Source organism: Hyalella azteca, unplaced genomic scaffold, assembly GCF_000764305.2.
Source record: "Hyalella azteca isolate HAZT.00-mixed unplaced genomic scaffold, Hazt_2.0.2 contig7329, whole genome shotgun sequence".
NCBI classification, from domain to species: Eukaryota; Metazoa; Arthropoda; class Malacostraca; order Amphipoda; family Hyalellidae; genus Hyalella; species Hyalella azteca.
The window spans coordinates 12,409-33,965 of record NW_025937457.1 but is presented as its reverse complement, the minus strand read 5'-3'; the positions used below and the strand labels follow the sequence as shown (position 1 = coordinate 33,965).

Here is a 21,557-nt window from a genome sequence, read left to right as displayed (position 1 = left end):
CAGCTATGTGATAAGTGCCTCCAACAAACTTTTCCGCCACCTGTAAGATAACATTGTCGTATGACTGCCGGAGTTATGAGTATAGACCTTTAGCCCTAACTGCAACAATCCACATTGCAAAAAATAACTATTAAATTGTACCGAAGTGACATTTATCGAATTACTGACATTTATCGAATAATGATTAAAATTAATTACAGGGTATACAATATTATATTTAACTTTGCTGAATTTGCACCCTGCGGTATCTTATTTACAAGAAATGCACTCTATATTTGATCAAAAACTTGAAGTTTGTAAAATAAAAATAAATTTTCAACTCAAATTTGAAGCCATTATTCGTTAATTTGGTGTAAAGATGGTTATTTAAAGATGGTTTGGTTATTTTAGGCAGAAAACAGGATGTTATTGCAGCACAAGTCGTACGTAGTAACGGATGCTGACCTAGTCTACACTTGGAAAACCAACATCGGAGTTTCAACAGATCTCAGTGAGAGTTCATAAAGAGCTTAAAATTCGGTATAAGGATACTTTCTCTGATATATCGCATTAACGAAATATTCGACTGGCTACTTAAACCAGCAAGCAAGCACAATTGGGATTTGTACTGTTACACTAATGACCTCCTTCTTTATCAGAAGAGTTGATGAACAAAAGATGCTGGAAGCTGTTTTCGCTTGAACTTTTTACAGCTAGAATGCAGATGTATTTGATAGTAAACGTTATCGATGCAGCGTCAGAGCTTTAGGACTTTTATTAATGACGGAATAGGTCAACTCAATTTTCTTAGGAATAATATAGACCAAATTCATTAGAGTTGGGTATTTTTGTTCAAATACAAGGAAAAAGACATGAAGTGTGCGATTAAGCAAGGTGCGGCAGTGAGCAGGCATCAGAACAATCTGCATGGGTAATCCCCTGTAAGTAAACCTCCGTTACCAGCACAGTGCATAAAAGGCCGGCAGACGCGCTCGGTCATCACTAGAAGTCGGAACCGGCATTGCTGCTGGTTGCAGGTGGAAGGTTCTGAATGTTCTCAACACAAGCTTGTGAGTAGTGTGTTGTTTACTTCTGCAGGCTTTTTTTCTTCACTTATAATCCTAATGCACTGGCCACTCATTCTTCATTCTTTGGTGTGTCTTGTGTTTTTAGTCAAAAATGAAGAGTTCAGGACAAATTAATGCTGCTTTCTTTCAGCGCTATTCCTCTTGTTATACGCGATGTCACGAGACCTTTCGCGCTTCGTGCAAATATCAATTATTTGCAGTTACAAAGTCAGAACTTTAAATAAATTAAGTTTCAATATGAGATGGTGGACACGATAATGTCAGAGTTGAGAATTGGGACCAAGAGTGAATACGCTATGAAAACAGGTTTCATGGAGGGATTTGCATGAAATTTTGCTTTAATATTGCGAGAGGATTCTGTTTACACTCTCTTCTACTCCACTGAAATTATGTCCTCTAATACTCGATATATCTACGTCCTGTTCAAGTACATATTATTTACTGTTACATACCATAAATTTTAGCGCAATCTGTTGTATGATTCTGACGCTAGATCCTGCAAATTTCTAATTATTTTACTTGTATATTGTTTGATAGGACCAATTTTAATGGGTAAAACTTTACTGAGACAAATCTTGTAGAGGGTGCAATTTGATGTGCCCGTGAAGCATGAATGCGTTGTTTGCCGTTCAATGACACGTTTAAAATAGTGTTCCTTTTCTGCGTTCATGACACACTCCGGCTTTTTTTGTATGCAAAACAAAGTACGTGGAAACTCGGCATGTCCGAAATGACGGCCACGAGTCGCAGATAATCGGAAGCACCGCCGCATGGCGCGTCGCGTGCTGCCCAGCACCGCCGCATGGGCGCAGCGCACGATGGCAGCACCGCCGTATGGGCGCAGCGCACGGCGGAAGCACCGTCGTATGGGCGCAGCGCACGGCGGAAGCACCGCCGCATGGGCACAGCGCACGGCCAGGGATTTGCGCCCTAAAAAAAATGAAGGAGGAATTCTGCGCGTTGAGACGCTCAGCGAGTCGAGGCATAAACGACTAACGCCAGGAGTCGTGGTCAGAGCACTGATTGTTATAGTCGTCGCATCGTAACGGCTGTTATTGTTCAGACGATGCTGATGGCCGTGGTGTTGTCATTGTACAGATGCTAGTGACCATCGGAATTCTGGTATTGTGTTGGTTACTTTGTCATGGGGATAAAATTATTGTCAAGGTGGGGATCATTTTTTCATGGTTTGCTATACTTTCATTATTATGATATTGAAAAACCGCAAGTGGAACATAATAGAGTGGTTATATCTGGCTTCGGATGGAATTAATTAAGAGTCTACAGTGGAACTTTTACTATATTTTAGAGTCTATGTAACCACTCTATTACGTTCCACTTGGGGTTTTTCAATATCATATTTATGGAAGTTTTGTGATTTTTTTATAAATTTCTTTCCCAAGTTTAATGGTGTGGTCTTACGTTTCTCCTGTCGGAGGTCGGACGTTGTTCAAGCCTTGCATCTTCTAAAAACTGAACTGGCCGGAGTGAATAATAAATTGTTTCAGAAATTCTGCCGAAAATGATGATTTTCGGAAGAAAATGGTGTTTGTATTCTTCTGGTAACAATTAATATTATTCATAAAAATGAAGAACAAGATTCTCAACACATCTATTATGATAGAAGTGTAATTAGAAAGAGTACATAATATTAATGATGTCGGAGCCGAAATTGAGAAAACTTCACAGTGAAGACCACCGTTAAAATAAAAGAACAAGTTAAGCCGGCGACGATCTATTAGGCAAACATATTAGGTCAACTGAAAACATTTCCGGCCGAAGGTCTGTAATCTTGCAAAGAAAAAAACCCAGCGATTCTTCATAAGCTGCGATAAGTTCTAAACTTTCCGCCAGATGCATCCGTTGTACAAGTATTTCTGTTTTTTCATTGCCATTGGGAAGTATAGCTTCCCATCTGACTGATGTACAGGATGCTCCTAGCAGTTTGAAATAAAACCTGTACACGGTTGATAGAATGATAAACAGAAATATTCAAGAGTATCGCAAAACATAATAAATGAAATAGAAATTATAAAAAAAAAAGTTTAGATTGTTTCTCTTCGACCTACCCTGTCTCTCTTCACAGTTTACATATTGATTAACACTGTTTGCCATCACTTTGCTTAACATTGGAAGTCTACCACTTGCTATAACAAAAACTTTATTAATCTCAATATTACAGTCGCATCAGTTATTTTTCACGGATCGACATTACACTCTCCAGTCTCTGATGACACACTAACGAACATAGAATAGAAAATACTCGCAGCCACAATTTGCCTCTTGCGCACGCTAACTGGCCAGTAATATTAGTAGCACTCTATATAATGGTCATGCACCAGAACTGGCTGCCTCAACTAACCCTAACCATACGCAGCGTTATTTATACTGTCCAAATCAGTTTGTGATTGTCTTCTTCTTTAACTAGCATAATCAAAACAATTTTAAACTAACTATTTAGTTAATATATTCTCACACATAATGGATGATTAGGTACGTACTTGCAGTCATCAAATAGCCGTTGGATTTACGAGTTTCGGAAACACATCGCGCGATCTGAGAGCAGAAACGAATCTTATTGTCGTAGAGGGCTTACGATTTAATCGGCACTAGAACTTGAGTAATGGTAATAATGTTATTAAACATTGTTTTAATTGCAATTAATATAACAAAAAATCCAATTGTAATTATATGGATGAGTCACATTCTAATATTAACACAACTGAGGCCGACACGTTAGGGGCGCGGGTTTCGTATTCATTTTTAAGTATAAATTTAATCGCAATACAATTGCATTACAATCTTAAAAGTATTATTTCCACCACAGGCTTCCCTGCAACAGAAGTCATCATGAAACTCTTGTTGATCTTCGCCTTTGGGCTGGCCGCCTCGCAGGGCGCAGGTGAGTGGTTTGGCTCTAATTGTGTTCGATTTTTCAATTAAATAATGAGTATCCATGATACTTATCACCTATTCCTATCAAAAGTCATTCATTCCACTAATTAATTTTCTAGCGATAACCTCTTTCTATTCATACATTTTATCGTACCAAGACAAAAAATGCCATGAAAAAATGTTGCAAATTTTACCATGCAACAGTCAAAATATTTTTTGCATTTATAAGAAAACTGATCGGCTTTATGAGCAGACCTTATGACCTTATGATGAGTTAAGGACGTCGTAGTCCACGGTCACGCTGATGCACCGCCTTCAGCGTGACATTCAGAAATATTTGCTGAAGCAAATATTTGCAGCAAATATTTGCTGATACTGATATTGGCGTAGACCTCGCAAATATCAGCAAATATTCAGTATTTTGTAAACTGCGCCATAATTTTCCTCACGGAACTCCCGGACACCTTAATGCTGTTGACAAAACTGTTCCCTTTTGTGCATTGAAAAATGCTGTTGACAAAACTGTTCCCTTTTGTGCATTGAAAGTATTCAGCGACGGTATATTTCTTTCAGAAATAAAAGATGCCAACTCATGCAAGTCGTTCCCATGCCTCATCTTCAGCGATGATTTTAATAATCTTGATCCCGCCGCCTGGCAGCACGAAGTCACCCTTGGAGGAGGCGGGGTGAGTTCAACGTCTTGCCATATTAAAATAAGAACTGATGAAACTGATGCCAGTCAATTTTCGAACTGCATTTTCGACAGGTGTTTCTTTTTATCGTCAGTTATAAGTAAATCGAATGTTCATATGCGATCAGCGGAATTGGAATCATTTCAGCACTGAATGCCTTCCATATCGAACCTTTGACATCGCTGGTATAAAACGTAAATTCATGTGATAGTCCTAAGAGTATTTTGTGGTCCACAATACCTTGCTTGGTATGCAGCTCTGACCACATTCGGTCAGTTGGGATTAGGTTCGCTTGCAGGCTTGGGAGGAAAGCTCCCTAACAAATATAATAATAAAAATAAACATAAATGAAAAGTTATGGAATTATTGCCAGATGTGAATATATAAATTTCAAAATTCTCGAAGGAATCTGTTCTCATACAGATTATAGCGTTTATTATTAAAAAAAAATCATGGAAGTTCATCTGAAAAGCCAAAATAAATTAATCTAAGTTACCCGTTATTTATTTTGTTAGAAAATTTCACAGACAGACCAAAATATTCTTTGGTGTTTTTTAACCGAGGGCGTACTCAAAATTCCTGCAAACGTGCACTTTTATTAACATGGAATCCCTTTTTACTCCTCAGAACAGGGAGTTTCAAGCGTACGTAAATGACAGGAGCGTCACCTACACCCGCGACGGAACTCTTTTCATCAAACCGGTTAGTGAAGATTAATTTCACATTCACAAAAGAGGTAAGGTCAACCTGGTGCGGAGTGTCTCGCTAATTATACGTATTATTGTTGCATTGAGGGGCTCTAAATCGAAAAAATTCTGGGAAGTCACGTTTTCTGACCGCTTATTCTATTGAGCAATACTAGACAATACCTTAAATTATACAAAAAAAATAGAATAGTAAATTACATTTATCAGCAATATTCCACAAAGACAAAAATAAAATTAACCAAAATAAGCTGACTGCTTGCCATGATGGATTCTTGGTACCTGCAAGGATTTGTAGTGCATCTGCACTATGGTTCGTCTGCTGCCGCCGTAATAAAGAGATCTTAGAACAGTTTTATTTTTCTTACCATTCAAGCAAATTCGGTGGTCCTACTAACATATTACGCCTACTATACGAGGTACTTTAACCTAATCTTGATCTTACAGATTCAAGCCATAGTCTTTCATTTCTCTCTTTATGTAAGTCTGTTCTATTCCGCCGTCGCGGTCGCACAGAGCATGACTTCGAATGTAACAGAAGCTATTAAGAGTCTCGTACTTTCATACCTTATACAGTCAGCCACCGTTATACGGACAGTATAGGCTCCAAATATTTTATTGATTAAGCGCATCAATTCACTGCTGCAAAGTGATGATAATTTTACGGATGGAAATAGAAAATTTGGATTAGGTTCGCTTGCAGGCTTGGGAGGAAAGCTCCCTAACAAATATAATAATAAAAATAAACATAAATGAAAAGTTATGGAATTATTGCCAGATGTGAATATATAAATTTCAAAATTCTCGAAGGAATCTGTTCTCATACAGATTATAGCGTTTATTATTAAAAAAAAATCATGGAAGTTCATCTGAAAAGCCAAAATAAATTAATCTAAGTTACCCGTTATTTATTTTGTTAGAAAATTTCTGACTGACCAAAATATTCTTTGGTGTTTTTTAACCGAGGGCGTACTCAAAATTCCTGCAAACGTGCACTTTTATTAACATGGAATCCCTTTTTACTCCTCAGAACTGGGAGTTTCAGGCGTACGTTAAAGACAGGAGCGTCACCTACACCCGCGACGGAACTCTTTTCATCAAACCGGTTAGTGAAGATTAATTTCACATTCACAAAACAGGTAGGGTCAACCTGCTGCCGAGTGTCTCGCTAATTATACGTTTTATTGTTGCATTGAGGGGCTCTAAATCGAAAAAAAAATCTGGGAAGTCACGTTTTCTGACCGCTTATTCTATTGAGCAATACAAGACAATACCTTAAATTATACAAGAAATAAAATAGTAAATTACATTTATCAGCAATATTCCACAAAAACAAAAATAAAATTAACCACAATAAGCTGACTGCTTGCTTGCACGATGGATTCTTGGTACCTGCAAGGATTTGTAGTGAGTGCATCTGCACCACATGGTTCGTCTGCTGCCGCCGTAATAGAGAGATCTCAGAACAGTTTTATTATTCTTACCATTCAAGCAATTTCGGTGGTCCTATACTAACATATTACGCCTACTATACGAGGTACTATAGCCTCATCTTGATCTTACTGATTCAAGCAATATTCTTTCATTCCTCTCTCTATATATAAGTCTGTACTATTACGCCGTCGCGGCCGCACAGAGCATGACTTCGAATGTAACAGAAGCTATTAAAAGAGTCTCGAACTTTCATACCTTATACAGTCAGCCACCGTCATACGGACAGTATAGGCTGCAAATATTTTATTGATTAAGCGCATCAATTCACTGCTGCAAAGTGATGATAATTTTACGGATGGAAATAGAAAATTGACGAAATAATAACGAAATTTTATGAATGAATGTTAAAAGTTAAGCGCCACCTGCTTGCTGTTCAGACATTCCAACCAGAACTGGCGATATTTGAGAACCAACGACGTATGTTTACTTGTTGGATTACCAACCTCTTAACTGCTATCTCCATTGAACAATTCGGAAAATTTGGGCCTAGATTGTACATATAATGTACGTCAGGAACTGACTGCCAACAAACGAGGCGAAGCGTTCCTAACTACGGGGACGTGGGACCTCGGGGCGGAGTGCACCAACGACGCATGGTTTGGTTGCAAGAGGGTCGGCGCCAACGGCCTCCTCAACCCTGTATTGAGTGGACGGATCAGAACTCAATCCTTCTTCAACTTCAGGTAAGACGGCAGATGTTTGCTGGTATGTGTCCAGGAATAATCAGGTAGATGCTATTGAGGCGAGCAGAGTGGTGTGTGCAGTTATTTGTGCATTCAGATTTTAATTTACTTAGATGACTCATGGCTCATACGAGAAGCGATATGGGCTAGCTGACACATGCCGAGGAATTGCAAGGGGTAAGGTGGATTAAGCAAAATATCTGTTGTTAAACGAATATTATTCATTGAATCTGCCGTATCCTCCTACCTTTACCGGCAAATAAAGTTGAAACAACATTAATTACGACTTGATTTAGTTGAAATAATTGTTTAATTAAAGTATCTCAACATCAAACGGCGACTATAGGTGGCTATAGTTACACTTCGTTGACGCAGGTTCGGACGAGTGGATGTACGCGCTAAAATGCCCCGCGGCGACTGGCTGTGGCCCGGTCAGTGACTAATCTCTCAATTCTAATAATTGTTTATTTTTCGCAATATGCCACGGAAAATTCATACACTGATGTCACATTACAAAGGGCATAATTTAATCTTGTGGCCTTTCGGGGATCTTGCGCTGATAAAGCCCGATTACAAAAATCCATTTTATATTATTCCATTGCATGGTTTCCAGTGTAAGCTCATAAATCCCATCTGTGAGGTCTTCAATTCTATTTTATGGTATTATTCATCTTCTGAAAGAAATCCTCATATATCTTGATATCTACAGAATTATTTATTGCAGTTATTCCAGTACTTTAATAAGCTCCTAGAATAAAGTGTCCTTGACGAACGCGTTTATGTTCTCTTCAGCCATCTGGCTGTTGCCGAAGACTGACCACTACGGAGGCTGGCCTGCCAGTGGAGAGATCGACATCGTTGAAGCTCGAGGTGAGAAAGCACCTGATGAGGCAAAACTAAAACAATGCTGCCTGTCAGTAACATTGCCGATTTCTAAGAATTTTAAGGATTTCATTGAAAAAATCCATTTTCTTGCTCCAATTTCATTTTGTTTGCCAATTTATTCTGCAATGTTCATTTCTAGTGATGCGATCGACGTAAAATTCCGCTTATTTTACCCTATTAACAATGATTTACAGTGATTTACTTACACTGAGTTACGAAGATTTACTTACATTGATTTACTGAAATTTACTTACATTGATTTAATGAGATTTACTGACATTGATTTAGAGAGATATACCTACATTGATTTACAGAGATTTACTTAAAGTGATTTGCAGAATACAGCTTGTAATCTGACTCCACGATAGTTGACTTCAGTTCTATACAGGTATTATCTTGACGACAAGCAAGTGCTGCGTGTAGACCCTGGCAAGAGCTTCTGGGACTTCGGTGGTTTAGCGAACAGCGGCCGCGTCAATCCATGGAGCGGCGGCACCAAGATGGCACCCTTTGATCGTGAAGTGCGCTTACTGTGTTCACTCCTTTCTGTGTTTCTCAATATTTTGCCTTGTTAACAATGTTTTTCTTTTATATATTTTATACATTCGCAAGTTAAAATGTTATTCCACTGGTCTGTTGAATTTTACCGCAGTTCTACCTCATCCTGAACCTGGCTGTTGGTGGTGTCAATGGCTACTTCCCTGACGGTCTCTCCGGCAGTTCCCCCAAACCCTGGTCCAACCATCAACCCGATGCTCCTGCAGCGTTCTGGAAAGCTGTCAGTTCAGCGAACTTTCGTAAAACAGCTCTCTAAATTTAACTTATGAAACTTACTTGAATAAGTTTTCCCAACCGTAGATTTTACCGCTAATTAAAGTAGATCAGTACATGAATAGAAATCGTGGTTAAAATTAGTCTTACGAAGGCTGCGCGTCGGTCTAACGAATAACTTAGTATCGATTTCACTTTTTTCTTTCTTAGCGCTAGAGTCTAGACAAACAGCTCTTGTTGATGATTTTATATCAGTAATTAATATTATCTAGGCGTTTAGAAATAAAATTGAAAGCAATAAAATTTAAATTAAACAATAATTAGTACATTTCGCCCACAGAAGAACCAGTGGCTGCCATCGTGGCAGAACGGAAAGCCCGGCATCAGCGAGTCTGCGTCCCTTCAAGTCGACTACATCAAAGTTTGGAAGCTGTCTTAAGAATGTACACAATAGAACAGTTAACCATGAATTATTTCGCACCAATGTTCAGTTTAATTTACCGTGTCTTAGCACAGGCAGTAAATACATGAACAAAATCAGTTCCAAAATAGCGCGTTCATTAACAGTTCATTAATATATTCAGAGTACTCGTAATTTCAGAGTAAGTTTTTCGCCTTGTCCTGTAGTAGATTTTTCATGTTCACTTTACTGCATTTATACAGATTTATTTGACGACACTTTTTGTTGGCAGTATCATGTCAAAACATTTGTAAACAATAAATTGTTGAGCAGCACCTCGTTTATTTATAATTCTCGAAACTTTCTTCTTGCATTAAGTATATTGTGAATATTACATGCGTCGAATACGATTCATGAGCCCAGCTGCCGTGAATCCAGCAGTTTGACTCCAACTGTCTTTGACTTCACGTACCGGGACTGCACAGAAGTCAGTTCTGACTCCAGCTGCCTTGGTATTTTTTGTCGTAATATAAATAGAAAAAACTTTAAACTTCATCATTCATGAGCGAGAAGCTAAAGCCTAAGACGGCAAGCCTCTTGATGCACTATGAACTCGCTCAGTTGGTTGTAGTGCAATATTGAGTCGGGCTGTCGTATTCCGTGTGTGAGACAGGATGCTATGCGCAGTGCCCACAAGCATCATTTAATAATGTTCATGGACTTTGTTATACGAAGTACGGAAAATAGGCCTGATAAAAAAGTCTATTCACTTTCATTTTTAATACACGAAAAATTTGAAGCGGATTTTGTCGTTCTTTTCCGCAAGCAAACAACAAATTGCACTCAACACGATCTCATCCATACTCGCTACCTCGGACTAAAACTTTGAAACTTATGCAGCAAAGAAGTACTGTGGGTTTACATTTGGAAATCATTTCATTACTGAAAACATAATTGATCACAACTTTTCTCGTCAGTGTTTTAATTCTGAAATCAAAAATAAGGGCAGACCTTTATGGTTAGTATACTGAGAGGACATGGTATCTTTTAAGTTAAATTTATTTAATTTTACCACCATAAATTTATTACGGATATTACCGTCCCTAATCCGCTTCCAAATTTATTTATTGGCTAAAATTACGTGCAATTTGATACCCAAGCCTGAAGCGTAGCTAGGGACGACACCCGGCGTCTGTGTATTGGCACATCCCCCATAATTTTATTCCTACCTGTATTTCCGTTATTTTGATTGGACCAAATCCGTCCTCGCTCCGAGAATTGTGCTTTCAATCTGTTCTCTATCAATCATGAGACTTACATACTTCATTATATTTCTTTAATATTCAAATTTTTCCTAAATACCTTAATTCTATGAAACTACTCGTACTAACTAACAAGTAAATGAGCTTGGCTCCCTATAAATTGACAATGATAGAGTATAAATAGAATAAATGAAAGGAAAATTTGTGAAATTGATGATTAATATATTGTTCTTTGCTTGAAAGTAGTGAAAATTAATTTCTATTTTTCCTAATCCATGGTCGATTAAAATCTAATGCTTTCCAGTGATTCTCTTTTCAAATTGCGAGCACTCACTAAAGTTTTTCCGATAAGGCGAAAAAAATAGACCTGATCAACCCACCATGGGCAGAACAAAAGGGTAATTAACATTATAATAACATAGTGACATTCACATCATACTCTGGTATTTGAAACCTGCGACGTACTTCAGAGTGACGAAACCTGCGACGTACTCCACGAACGTGCCTCCTGTTGCCATTGAATGCTTTACACTCCTCAGAACTTAGAGTTGTAGTAATTCGTGGAGGCGGGATTCTCATCAAAGATTGATGAGAATCCCGAATGTTATGTTATAATTGTAATCGATAATTTCCATTCAACGTGTAAAAATGGAAGATCATTCTACAATTAACATGATTTTCACAATTCCATGAGCGTGAAATTAAGTACCATCAGATGAAAATATTGTCTTCGCTTTTATTTGAGCCATGATTCAGAAGTTAAAATTTGAAGAATCGGCTTCAAATGTACGTTTATCTCCAAATCTCGACTGACGCAACACCTGTTATCTCTAATGATGATTATGGCACAGTTACCCAGCGACAGATGAAGCCCCGCTTGCGGGTTATCACTTATCATTTTGCGGGTTATCACTTCATTGGCCAAAGTTTCGGGCTCCGAGCAAGTCATAATTAGTTGAAACGTCGTCATATGAGCAGTAGAACACATCAGCAGGTCGGTGTTAAGTTTTTTAAACATCAGTCGTTACATCGATTTACTTATTAAAATCGTTTAATTTTAATTCAGATACGCGTATCTCGTACCGGTTCTATCACATTTCTTGTTGTGAGCCCTAAATGCTGGTTTTTAGTATGACATCACTGACCGCACCCAATTTTCTATCGAAATGTTTTCTGGGCAAAAATTTCACCCTCATGTTTTCATTCGCTGATCTCTTTTCCGATACTATAAATTATGAGTTTGAACTCAAAATAATGCAACGCACAAAGAGAATTTAGTCAGCTGAATAAAATCAGAAAAATGTACCGTTTTTTTATGCACCCGGAAATCATACCAGTTTTATCCAAATGACTTATAAATGTTGGAGTGTGAGCCTTGCAAACGGCAAATTCTCCTTATGGAAATAAATAGAAATTTCATTAAAAAATTTCAATGCATAAGCTGAGCACATATAGTCATAGAGATTCCAGTTATGAATTAATAAAAAAATGTTTCGAATGATTGCCACTGCGTGGATTCAAAAAAGTTTTCTCAAGGGGCCTTCTGACGTGTGTCTATGCTCGTCAGAAGTCCTATAGGATTTCGCGTTCTTGGAGCATTGTTCCTCAGCGCCCCACCACAAAGATGATCAATCTTTTGATCATCAGAAAATAAAAATTAAATTTTCATCAAATCACATTGAGTTGAATATGCATTATTGAGTGACTTCACTCAAAAATTCACAATCATATCGATAAAAATGCATTTTTTGCAAACGGTTTATTTGATTCATGACTTTAAAAAGTTTGCCCTCGAGAACAGGCAAGATCATCCTCATTAACTTAAAATAATAAGTTCCATCAAGGATTGCACCTGCATTACTGGGACATTTTTGGGAGCGAATATAATTACACGTGAGTTTATACACTGCAGTGCATTACTTAAGTGTTGGTCACTTACTTATTAGCAAACCATTTATTTTGAATTGGAGTCCGACAGCGAACATTTCGATCAGCTAGTGGTGACGTCATTGACATGTGCGGAAAATGTGGCCTCAGGTTTTGTTTCATTGCACCATAATAGTCTCTATATACAGATATAGTCTCATTGTGCAGCAGGAATGTGTGATGGACGAAATGTACGAAAGGAAGAATGAACAATGAAGCTTCTACATTGAAGAAATGATTCGAGATAACCAAATAAATTATAATATTTGTTTTACTCGAACAGAATGAGAAGTACATAAAAATAGGGTGAATGGCTAATATACAAATAGAGCAGTATTTTTGTAAAAACTTATCTTTGTATCGTTGTTCACCGCCGATATCGCAGTAAAGCTTTTCCTGTAAACGAATCTATTACAAATGGAAATTCGATCTATATCGAATCGAATTTTCTCTCGTTTAAAAAAAGGTGTTCAAATAAAATAGCTCCAAAAATCTTTCGTGTCTCTTTCGATCTGTAAGAGAAGAGTTTGAAATATTTCCTTATGTACAATTTCCTAAGCTGATTGTACATAACGCGCCGTATTTACCCAAGAGGAAAACCTTCAACTAAAGCCCGGCTTAGTTCTTCTTCACACTCCAGTCTTTCATCATACACTATACGACTATATCCTTTCACCGTCCCATCACTCACGATTATTTATGGCTCGCTAATTTAATGCTGTGAGGTTCTGCAAATTACCAAGGCAATTATCTGTAGCAAAAAGGTCTTCTGATAGTGACTGGCTTTTCTTGATGGCTTTGCTGTTGCTTTGCTCATGCACATACATAAGGCGTGGAAATTAAAGTATTTTAGATTTTGGAAAGTTCAGGAATTGGCTATCACGGCTCCAATGCTTGCCTGAAAAGCAAAATTATACGTACGATTTTAGGAGCGCCTCTGACATTGACGGAAAGCTGAAAATGGACTTAAATTCACCGCCGTGTCTCATATCTTTATTTTCTTATAAAATATGCTATTAGCCACGAGTGAAAATTGCAATAGTTCAACGAGTTAGGAACTAAACTTGCAAAATATGTACGTATACGGAACACGGGGAAAATACGTACGCCTGCATTGTAATAACAGTTGATTTTTTTTCCAAAAATCATGCAATCTTAATTGTTGTGCGATCACCGGATACATCAGAAGCCATGTGCAAAAAAACTACCTCAAATCACGCAACTTTTTTTTTGCAAGAATAACGGCAATCTTCGATAATATTTTCTGCGCCTAAGAGAAATAATGTATCAGACCAAGAATCATAATTCCTTGTATAAAAATCTTGGCAAAATGGCCGAACAGAAAATGACAAATTCAAAATACTGAAGCATAATTTCCAGGTATCAGTTGAATAGTGCAGGTGCACTACTTAGCCTAACAAAAATAGCAAAAATTAAAAAAGCGACTTAGCATAACAAAAAAAAATAGAGTCGCTTCTGGGAAATAGCGTGCACGTCCGACTTTTCAGAGCTATACAATCCAGACTTCCTGCAATGCAGAACTGACAGCTCTCGGTCTGTAATCCTCTCACACCACCAGCAGCTTCTTCCGCAGTAAAGCTGTTTTGATCCCGGGCCAAATATTATATACGTGCGTTTGTTAATTTGTTTATCCGTGCTTTGAGATAAATTTTTATTGTATATACAATCCCGCATCGCTGTGCAAAAGACTTCACCTTGAATCTCGGCAGCTCGCGGATGGTCGGTGCATAAATATGATCTGATATTCCGTAGTATCCTTAGTTTCTATAACATGTGTTCCGGAAGCAGCATTCCGGAACACATATTACGCCGGAGCGCCACCGGAGGAGATCGGGGTGCGACTCCAATATAGTGCAGTTTTGTAGCCTTTTGATACAGGGCCTGATTTTTAAGGCTAATTCTGTCAAATAGTACTCTCCTTTTTAACAGACAAAATTTTTAAATTACGTTTCAAAGTGAAACCGGTCTCTCCCTCTGTTATCATTTGCATGAGTACTTTTCTGCAATACGGAGCGGAAAATAGCGTTCGTCTGAAGAACGCTTTTGATGAATAAGGGATTACTTCTTAATTTTTTTATTTTATATTAAATGTTACAAACAGAGTTCGGGGCCTGGTATCGGTAGTGTATACGGACCATTCGAATGCATATTAAAATTTACCTTCCATATCGGTATATTCCAACGAACATTAATTAATTTCTTCACACGGAACACAAATACATTTGATTAAAAGGATTTTATTTGTGATTTTATTCTTTATTTTATTTTATAAATCCAAATTGATTAAAATAGAACAATAATTACAAGTTCTAAAGACTATGAAATGTATAAATTATTCGTTCAATAGGGTAAATCAGGCATGAAAACCATTTTTATCATCGGAAATGAAAATCATTTTGATTACTGCAAAGACAATTTGTGTACCCTTCAGTAGAGGCTCAGAGGGATGAGTTATCAGAAGATATCGATCCCGGGAAGACGTGATTTTAAATTTTTGTCTATAATGTATTTTAGACCTAAAATTTTATTTGCTCAGGTGTAATCAACTATCATCGCAAATCGGGACCTGGAATATAAAATGAAATATAAATTATAAATTTATTTTAACCTTAAAAAAGGTGTCGAACTTTTTAGCGCATTTTCTCATTTATCAAAAAAAGGCTCTATCGTGCTCCTCATATCCGTCCGTCCGTCCGTCTGTCTGTCTGTCCGTCCGTGACTTCACGTTTTCGTCGACGAGAAAATGCGCTCTCTATCACTCACTGCTGCAAGTACTGATCTAATTTTTTTTAATTCACGCCGATTTGATAACGGCCACGGGACCGGGATTCACAAATCTCAGGGATTATTGCTGCAGAGCAATGCCAGGATAGATAGCCTGCACGTTGAATTCATATTCACTACAGGACATAACTTTAAATGATTTTTTTTTGCGTCAAATCTGTCTGTGTTTCATTTTACTCGTCCTATTCGCAGGCAATCCTAGCTTAGCTCGGTAAAAATTTTCATGTGAATGTCGCTATTTGATATGGAAAATCGTCATTTTAGCTATTGCGATAATAATAAAAAAATTCATACGAAACAAATGAGAATTAAGATAAAACTAAAGCTTTGTTAACAAATTTACTCTAATTTTCTTTTAAACTTCGACATTGACGTACTGGTACGGATATTAGTCCTTTTATGTTGCCTCATCTTGTTCAATTAATTTTACCGTTAAAATTATTTGTTTCACTGAAATAAATAATTGTGTGTCCATAAATACATGTGTGTCCCACCATATGTGTCCGATGTCAGGCGTAATTTAGGCTTTGTTAGTAGAATTGGCAGAGCGCGTCTGTTTTACCGAAATAAATTAATGAGATGGAATGCCCGAAGACTACAACACTAAAGCCTCAATTAAGCGGAATGACTATGACTTATGTTTTGTTATCCTTATATGCCTTTCGTAAATATTGACGGAAACTTTAATTATAACTTCATCAAGAAATGTTCTCAAAATGTCGAATTAAGTCACAAATGTTGATTATAAAGAATAAAGCCCTTCTCTTTTTTAAACTCTTCCGCGCCTCCCTCTCTTGAAACATCCTTGAACATCTTGACACATCCTTGAAACATCTTGACACATCCTTGACACATCCTTGACTCGTGAAACATCCTTTATAACACGGTACTGTAATTAATGATTAAAAGTGCTCGCCTGATCTCGCAGCCGGGGAATCGCACCGATTATTCGGACCAGAGGTTAGTTTGTAATCATTACAGGCGTGGCGATGTTTTCATGATAAATGACCGGTTATTCCTGCATGGCTTCTCCCTGCTTATAAGTGAAGCTGTGCCTGCAGTTGCTGCGCCTGATCCAACCCTAATATTGGCCGCAGTATTAACGAGCCTCTAACTTAATGTGAACAAAACTGCTCTGCAATAATGCAATATTTCCGGTCATATGGGCTGAGAGCATTACATGTAAAATTGGTGCATCAAATTTAAAAATTGAATTTGTTACTTTCTTAGTTTCAACGTAAGTTTTAATCTCAAGCATATCAGTGAGAAGAGAATTTTGATATCTACGTTGCTTAGAAAGTGATAATGCTTAATGTGGTTAAAAATGCTCTGGGATAAAAAAATAAATTTGATTATGTAAGTCGGCTTACCGAAGTAGAACCGAAGTTTCACACTCAACTAAAATTAATTGACGCTAGCTCATTTTATTTACAGCTGACAGCTATTTGGCTGATAACCGACATTTCAGCAGCTGTTTTCAAAGATTGTCATGTTTTTGTCTCACCAAAGATACAAAAAATGTAACTCAGTACTCACTGCAGTGAGTGACAGAGAGGGCATTTTCTCGTCGACGAAAACATGAAGTCACGGACGGACAGACAGACGGAAAGGCAGACGGGCAGAAGGACGGACGGACAGACGGACATGGCGAGCGCAATAGTGCATTTTTTCATAAATGAGAAAATGCGATAAAAATAAAACAGCGAAGAGAAAACATGTCAAGACAACGTAATGATTATGCAAAATGATCTTACTAAAACTTTGCGCAGGCAAGATTTTAGCACAGGTCACTGAAAGTTCTATCAATCGCTCATGGCTACATCGATCTGTCTGATTTTTGGTGGAGAGATGGAAAAAAACATAGGGAACAAATTCTGACCTTTCAATTGTTTTTAACTCTATTACTTTTCGAGTTACAGCCATTCAAAGTTGAGTATCGTTTTTTTTGGGACTCCCTGTATTTCTGGAAAAACATTGTGGATATGACGATGTAAGTCGGCTTACCGAAATCATCATACGACTTGAATTTCCCATCCACTTGCAAGCGTGCAGTGCATCACTGGTCTAGCCAGCTGTAGGCATCAAATAAAAAAACTGCATTTATTTTACTGTATAATGGTCAAGCAACAGCCCGTCGATAGTTCATTGGGCCGAATATTTAATAACAACAAAAATCCCAATAATATTCACTAAACTCTTAATGGTTATGTTTCGCACCAGAGCCACGGCGTAAGTTTGAAAGTTAAGGTACGTAAACACATGCAAGTTGGACACAAAAGTTCATATTGTCAAGTCAAACCACGAAATTATCGAAAATTCTGGAAAGGAAACATTAGAAATTTAGGGCAGCATTATTACATCAATTTTTCTAGTGGATGTGAGCTAAATACGCGCTACTCTAATTGGGTTTTAGTTGAAGAGATGATTTATTCTGTATTTTTCAACCTGAAGCTTCAAAGTGGCAGCCAATTAAAAGCAGGAAAACTAAGGGATAAATTATTAACTACAAAATATCAGGGATTATTATTGCTGAGTAAGGTAGATTGCTCGATGGTTAAAAAAATTACCATCTATGCATGCAAATAATCGAAATATTGGGAAGCTCTTCTAGTGAATATTCATCCGACGAAACTGGCCTTTCAAATTATACACAATTCATGTGATTTTAATGTATCTCTTAATAGATTTCCCCAATAATCTTTATTTAAAAAGTCACCTCTCAAAATGTCACAATAATTTATAAGCTAATTGATGTGCCTTGAAGAGAACCTCTATTTATTTAATCCTAGCTTTTATAACAAATAATAGCAAGCGTGGAGAGTAGAGTAAATAGTAAATTTTTCATTTCAAATCACATTTTATAGATCAATTCTTCTTCAATATTGTGTATTCAATTTAAAATTTAATACAATCTCACACATTTAAGTAAATGCTCTACATATATAAAAATGTTATTAGTCATTATAACTCAAAGTCTTTCCAAGATCTGTTTCTGCGAAAAAATATTATTTGAAATTACAAGATTAAATCTTAAATGATGAAACGGCCTCCACTCCATAGCATGAATGAACTAAATAATTAATGAGTTATATTGAAATATTCTTCATTCATCCAAAAACTGATAGCACTTTTTTTTGAAAAACGCTCGAAAAATCATGCATGACTATTAACATTAATTAAAAATTTGAAAATAATCAACCAACAGCTCGTCGACGTCCAAAATTAGGTGCGCTCATCTGCACGGTATTGTGCTCACGCTGTACGCTCGCACACTGTTAGAAAAATATAACTCAGTACTCACAGCAGTGAGTGACAGAGAGCGCATTTTTTCGTCGACGAAAACTTGAGGTCACGGACGGACGGACAGACAGACAGACGGACATGGCGAGCACAATAGTGCATTTTTTTCCATAAATGAGAAAATGCGCTAAAAATCACCGTAAAACGGTATCACCGGCGTTTTAGTAACCAGCCGGCATGTGAAAATGAACACCGTGTTGCCGTTTTTATTCCAATTCACGCTAAAAACCCGTGCAACATCTGAAAAAAAGGCAGCTGTTTACTTTTACGGTGTGGCTGGTTACTAGAACGCCGGTAAGATAGTTTTTTCACTGTTTTTTTCGAACAGTGCACTCAGAAAAAATGCATGGGTCACGTTGTCCAAATAGTGACTCATTCTCCTCTTTTGCCATAAGTAAACTGGGTCAGATTTACCCACAGGGCAATAGATAGTCTGCACGTTGAATTCATATTCACTCTAGGACATAACTTTTAATTATTTTTTGCGTCAAATCTGTCAGTGTTTCATTTAGTCGTCTTACTCGCAGGCGATCCTGGCTTAGCTTGGTAAAAATATTCATGGAAATGTTGCTATTTGATATATAAAATCTTCATTTTAGCTATTGCGATAATTATAAAAAAGTCATACGAAAGAAATGAGAATTAAGATAAAACTAAAGCTTTGCAAACAAATTTACTCTAATTTTCTTTTAAACTTCGACATTGACGTACTGGTACCGTGGTATGGATATTAGTCCTTTAGTGTTGCCTCTCCTTGTTCAATTGATTCTACAGTTAGAATTATTTGTTTTACTGATATAAATAATTGTGTGTCGATAAATACTTGTGTGTCCCACCATGTTTCCGATGTCAGGCGTAATTTAGGCTTTATTAGGAGAATTGCGAGAGCGCGTATGTTTTACAGAAATAAATTAACGAGATGGAATGGACGAAGACTACATCACTTAAGGCCTCATGCGGCGCGACTATGACGAATGTTTTTGCATCCATGTAGACCTTTCGTAAATATTGAAGGAAACTTTAATTATAACTGGACCGAGAAATGGTCTCAAAATGTCGAATTAAGTCACAAGATTTTGTTTGTCGAGAATGAAACGCCGCTATTTATTTCAACTCTTCAGCGCCTCCCTCACTTGAAACATCCTTTATAATACGGTACTGCAATTAATAAATAAAGGCTGATCTCTCTGCCGGGGAATAAATTGCACCGATTACTCGGACCTGAGGTTAGTTTGTAATCATTACAGGCGCGGTGATGTTTTCATGATAATTAACCCGTTATTCTTGCATGGCTCCTCCCTGCTCCCTGCTTATGAGTGAAGCTGTATACCTGCAGTTGTCTGCGCCTGATCCAACCCTAATATTGACCGCAGTATTAACGAGCCTCTGACTTAATGTGAACAAAACTACTGTGCAATAATGCAATATTTCAGGTCATATGGGCTGAGAGCATCAGATATAAACTTGGTGCATCAAATTTACAAATGAATTTGTTACATTCTTACTTTCACCGTAAGTTGCAATCTCAAACGTCTCAGTGAGAAGAGAATTTTGATAACTACGTTGCTTATAAAGTGATAATGCATTCCTTAACAGAACTCGTTTGCTGCTTCCGAAGCCTCATCGAATTTTGCTGAGCGGCCGCAGGGGGGGGATGGATGGAAAAGTTTATGCCTCCAGTGCCTCAAAACGCACATCGCGGCTCGAGGCGCCAATAAATTCATGCTTTATTACGATTAAATGTTAAATTTTTTCCTGTGCTCATGGGAGACCCCTTCAAATGCATCCTTTTGTTCACCACAAGCAGTTAAATTTTGTGCCCGTATAAGTGGAGGTTGTCAGGTGCAATCGATAAATCTTGCACCGGTAGTTGAGTAACTGTACAATCTTGTACGGACAGCTTCGAGTAACGGTGTTATCATTAGGGCGTAAGTACATATTGATGGTATAGTAACGATGCAGGCCGATACCGGTCATGTATGACTCTATAACTGCCAACCTCTGTATATCTCTATAGTGCCAACCNTGTGTATAAGAGACAGACTCAGTACTCACTGCAGTGAGTGACAGAGAGCGCATTTTCTCGTAGACGAAAACTTGAGGTCACGGACAGACGGACAAACGAACGTACAGACAGACAGACGGACATAGCGAGCACAATAGTGCATTTTTCCATAAATGAGAAAATGCGCTAAAAATCACCGTAAAACGGTATCACTGGCGTTTTAGTAACCGGCCGGCATGTGAAAATAAACACCGTGTTGCCGTTTTTTCCAATTTTGCTCTATAGAAACCCGTGTACCATCTGAAAAAACGGCAACGGTTTATTTTTACGAGGCGGCTGGTTACTAGAACGTTGATAAGTGCGTTTTTTCACTGTTTTTTCGAACAGTGCACTCAGAAAAATGAAGGGTCACGTTGTCCAAATAGTGACACATTCTCCTCTTTTGCCATAAGCAAACTGGGTCAGATTTACCCACACAGGACAAAAAGTGCATCGCTGTTTAAACTAAATCTTGCTCATTTCTCTGTTTACATCACGTGAGAAATAAATGAATAAACGCCTGAAATGAACCTTCGCCACAGAGACGAACATCTTTGCTGCTAAATGAGCTGCTGAATGCGTGTTAGGATTACAGACCGGGAGCTGTCAAGTCCGCATTACAGACAGGT

At 37.7% G+C, this 21,557-nt stretch overlaps 1 protein-coding gene across 1 annotated transcript; it reads left to right on the top strand.

Moving 5' to 3' along the window:
- Positions 1-956: 956 nt before the first annotated feature.
- LOC108664822 (beta-1,3-glucan-binding protein-like) lies at positions 957-9,926 on the top strand. The gene is made up of 10 exons (XM_047881211.1): positions 957-1,049; positions 3,895-3,969; positions 4,536-4,648; positions 6,389-6,463; positions 7,366-7,535; positions 7,911-7,966; positions 8,328-8,452; positions 8,789-8,941; positions 9,073-9,198; positions 9,532-9,926. The coding sequence occupies exons 1-10, from the start codon at positions 1,031-1,033 to the stop codon at positions 9,628-9,630; spliced, it is 1,011 nt and encodes a 336-aa protein (XP_047737167.1). The 5' UTR covers positions 957-1,030; the 3' UTR covers positions 9,631-9,926.
- Positions 9,927-21,557: the final 11,631 nt, after the last annotated feature.

Excerpts from the sequence above, each read along its gene's own strand:
- LOC108664822 (XM_047881211.1), top strand. Across the intron at positions 7,536-7,910 it reads CAATCCTTCTTCAACTTCAG|GTTCGGACGAGTGGATGTAC; the intron begins GTAAGACGGCAG and ends TCGTTGACGCAG. Across the intron at positions 7,967-8,327 it reads CGGCGACTGGCTGTGGCCCG|CCATCTGGCTGTTGCCGAAG; the intron begins GTCAGTGACTAA and ends TGTTCTCTTCAG.